The 3979-nt window shown below is 47.9% G+C and overlaps 1 protein-coding gene across 12 annotated transcripts in view; it reads right to left on the bottom strand.

Moving 5' to 3' along the window:
- Positions 1 to 3662, bottom strand: part of KALRN (kalirin RhoGEF kinase) — a 653766-nt gene extending 650104 nt beyond the window's left edge. For 6 of the 12 annotated variants that reach the window (XM_045287533.1, XM_045287534.1, XM_045287536.1 and 3 more), the window contains exon 1: positions 3535 to 3656. In XM_045287533.1, coding sequence (XP_045143468.1) covers positions 3535 to 3601 — 67 coding nt within the window. In that variant the 5' untranslated portion in view covers positions 3602 to 3656. Of the gene's footprint in view, positions 1 to 3534 lie in introns of all 12 variants that reach the window. The other 6 variants (XM_030884807.2, XM_030884808.2, XM_045287542.1 and 3 more) reach the window with 3 other exon arrangements.
- Between the last annotated feature and the right edge of the window lie 317 nt (positions 3663 to 3979).

Genomic DNA, 3979 nt, shown 5'->3' with positions numbered 1-3979 from the left:
TCCACCCTCATTAAGTCAACTACATTTCTAAAGTAAGCATTTTTACAAGAAACTAGTGGACTAAAGATAATGGCAAGGTAATAAAAATGGCAGGAGTAAAAGAAGAGAAGACTGTGGTTCCTGAGAGGAAAAGGGCCCAGGCAGGGCTGGTGGAGGGAGTGGGAGGAGACAGGAGAGGGGTCTACAAAGGACAAATTGAGGGATGAGTGGGGCTGAGGGGCAGAGGCAAGGGGTGGACCACCCAGCAGAAACAAGCATTGAGAGGAATAGACTGTCTTCCAGACAGTACCGGGAAGTGATTACAGAGAGCAGCTGAAATGTCAACCATAATTCACTTAAAATCCTCTCATATGCTACCCATGGCGCGTGTGCCCACACTTTGGGAAACACTGACTGATACTCTGTGAATGAAAAAGAGCTTGAGTCTTTCCTTACCAAAGCAAACATTAACAGATTGCGTGAAAGCAAAAGAATGCACGCCACCAACCCCCTCACCTGTCAGGATCCTGTGGCTACCCCAAAATTCAACCACAAAAGGCAGCCTGACTTCCCTTTATGTACAACTGATGGTTCTTATCTGTCTGGGCTCTTTTCTGTGGAGGAAGAGTCCCCATCAGAGGGGCCATCTCTTTAGCCACCACCTGTGAGCACAGAACACAAGCAGAGTCGACGGTGCAGGTAACCAGCAACATGAAAGCAGTATCTGTTACTACACGAGACTGAATGGTCAGAAGAACGTGTCAAAAGCCAGCAGTTCGTGGTCATGCAAATCCTTACACATAGTTCAGCACAAAAGCAAAGGAAACTTCACCCTTTCATTCACAACCACGAGGGAGACAAACGACTGAGATGTAAACACAAGGCATGTTCTCTGATTGCCTGGGCAGCTCAGTGCACCCTGTCCTATGGTGTCTTTCCAGGCTTCCTTGTGCTTCAGGTGTGTCGAATCACAGACTCGTGTATTCCCCAGTCCAAGCCAAGTGAGTGACTCAGGCCAGCACACAGCTTGTCAAAAAATCTCGATTTTGCTGGACTCAACTCATCATTTCCCACTTCTCATTTTTCATTCCTTTCTCACTTTGTTGAGGCCTGTTAGTTTCAAAATGACATGAGGCATGACAATAAGGAGGGTATAAAAAAGGATATAAAATCTTCAGACAGATGAAGGGGGCTAAATTCTCTTACAATAAAGAGAGATCTAAGAGAATTGTCTTTGCTGCCTGAAAGGCACAGTTGTTCATTCATTCAGTCAGTCAGTCAACAAACAAATGAACTGAGGCTCTCCATTGAGCTAGCTCCGTCTGGCATGCCACTTTAAAGCACATCAGTTTCTACGCAGTATTAACTAGAGGAAAGATATTATATCCAAAAAGTCGGCTTGGACATAGATGCAGGTATCGAATGCTGTAATTCTCCCATTAACCAGACCTTGGCAGCATATTCAACACCCCAAACTCTGGAAATGAGAGGTCCTACACCTTCAGAAGCTTCTTATCTAAAGCTTTCACAATAAGAAAAGCTCTAGAGACACCTCATGAAAGACTGTAAACTTTCGAATGACAGTCAGCCCTGTATAGTGAGAAAGTGCACATGGAAGACAATTCTGGCAGCCAACATACTATGTAGAACAGGCTCTACCATCAAGCCATACATTCAGTAACCTGGCATTTCCAAAACTGCCTAACACTGCTACAGCAACTAAAATTACATTCTCCCCAGATTCTATGATGTAGGTATTATGACTATTCATATTCTCAGTCTTCAGATTAACAAACTGAGAGTCAATTTAAGTTAAATCTTTTTTTTCAAGAGCACTTAAGAGTGTGCAATTCAAGAATTTTGCATGCAAGTATTTTCCTAAAGAATAAAGATGAATATTATTGTAGCTTATATATTAACATCTAGTTTCCTCTTTCTTCTTCTTTTTAAAGCATCTAGTTTCCTCTTATAAGTGGCATCATCATCTGTATTACATTAATTTGAATCTTGTTTTAATTCACATAAGCAGAAATGCTTCCTAAGCTTCTAACAATTCTTTATTAGACTTTCCCCAGCTCCTGGTCATTACATACCACCTGTTCCCAGTTTTCCCAAGCTGTTGGTAGGATCCAAGAGGCACTTCCTTCACACCAAGCACTGGGATAACAAATTTTCAGTTAACCCTTACAGCAACCCTCTGAGTTGGTGTTACTATTTTGGTAAATGAAGGCAAGGAGTCCTGAGAGGTTGGGAAACTTGCCTGAGGTTGCACAGATAAGGGAGATTACTGTGAGAGAGATTGCCATCGGCCAGGACTCCCCATCCCCAAAGCCCCAGCCTCCCATCTCCACCAGTGTGATGTTCTGGCTCCCCTCTCAGTCTCATCTCATCTCCACTCTGAGCTGCCCGGGCCTGCTCTCGGCACTAGAGCGAGACAGCTTTGCAGATGTGCTGATTTGCTTTCCTCCATCTTTGATTTCTCCTTGATTAGGGGCCTGGTCCATGGGCTCTTGGCGGTTCTCTGCTTCTATCTGGCACCCCTCGGCCTGCCCCCAAGGGAGAGGAACACACCTCAGGGTGGATCAGAGCTTCCCGGGGACCATCTTTTCCTTCAAGAGTCTCCTCTCATGCTGACCAGACGTCTTAAAGAAGTCAGAGCTTTTAAAAAGAACAGGCAGCATTTCCAACAGCAATCAATTACTTAATAAAGTTAACAGTGGTTTTCCCTTAAAATGGGACATCTAGACTTGTGTCACATTACCAGGAGGTGCTCACTGCCCGAATACTCCATGATAGGGTTGTGGGAGCGGGTCCGCGTCACCTGACTCAGGAGTACAACTGACTGTTGCGTTCTGGTTCACAAATGCTTGCACCAGACAAATGTTCTATTGGCTCTATCGTACAGGGGATCCACCAAGGCAGCTGTCCCTGGGACACAGGCGCTCCCTGACGCTGAGAGCAGGGTAGGGAGAAATGAACAGTTAGCAAGCACCTACTGGATGGCACCACAGGAAGCACCTCTGATGGGCCACACAGGCATTAAGGAATAATTCCACCACCACCCTAGCAGGGAGGCCTTCCTGTGCCCATTCTACAGATGTGCTCAGAAAGCTCACATGATGAGCCTAAGTCACAGAGATCGTTAGTGGCAGACCTGAGATTTGAGCCTCTGCGTGCAGAAATTGCTCTCCTGCCTGTGTGGCTTCTCGGAGTGTCGGATCGGAAGACAGACAGGCTTTCGCTACAGTCCTGAGCTTGATGGAAAATCCAGCAAGAGATGTAATCCTGTTCGTTAGACAGATGCTCCCCAAATGTCCCTGCGCTCCCAATTTCCAGCTGGGTCACAAATGTCCCCAGAAGCATGGTCTCGCTCGGCTTTTCATCTGCTCGCTAATTGCCTCTGGTGCATTCCCTCTCCTTCTCCCTGCTCCCCGCGCCGCTGTGCCTTCTCTCTCTGCACCTGTGTGCCACTCCATGTCTGAGTGTCTATGCGGCTCTTTGGCTCTCTCTGACACACACATGCACACGCGCACGGTACAGGCACACTCGGGATACCTCGGTCCAGCAGCCGGAGCAAGCGAAGATACCAGAGATACCACTGGTCCCAGAAGCGGTCCGTCATCCCCCCCTGAACTCATCCTTCACAGCCAGTCCCCTCAGCAGAGTCTCGGCCCACCACCACCACCACGGACTCGACGAGGCCGGAATCACTTGACGCTGGGCTCACGCGCAGTCTTCTCGAAGCAAATGCCTGCTTGCAAAGACAGCCACTGGTCCTCCCACACAGAGGCTGACTGTGCCTGCGGAGCTGTTTCACAGCAACAAAGAACAAGTGCAGAGCCACCGTGCACAGACCGCGCCTGCAGACCCATGGGAGGTCAGAGATGCGGGGGAGGTGGGCTCCGGGGGCTTCTGCCAAGAGGCAAGGTTGGAGTGGTCTTGGGGACAAAAGAAATCTCCACATTCAAGGTCACCTCTTGGGTCTGATTCCAGATTTCCT

The sequence above is a fragment of the Echinops telfairi genome, unplaced genomic scaffold (genome assembly GCF_000313985.2).
Source record: "Echinops telfairi isolate 266 unplaced genomic scaffold, ASM31398v2 ScPeMD7_17;HRSCAF=63, whole genome shotgun sequence".
In the NCBI taxonomy this organism is placed as follows: Eukaryota; Metazoa; Chordata; class Mammalia; order Afrosoricida; family Tenrecidae; genus Echinops; species Echinops telfairi.
This window is presented reverse-complemented; position numbering and strand designations above follow the sequence as displayed.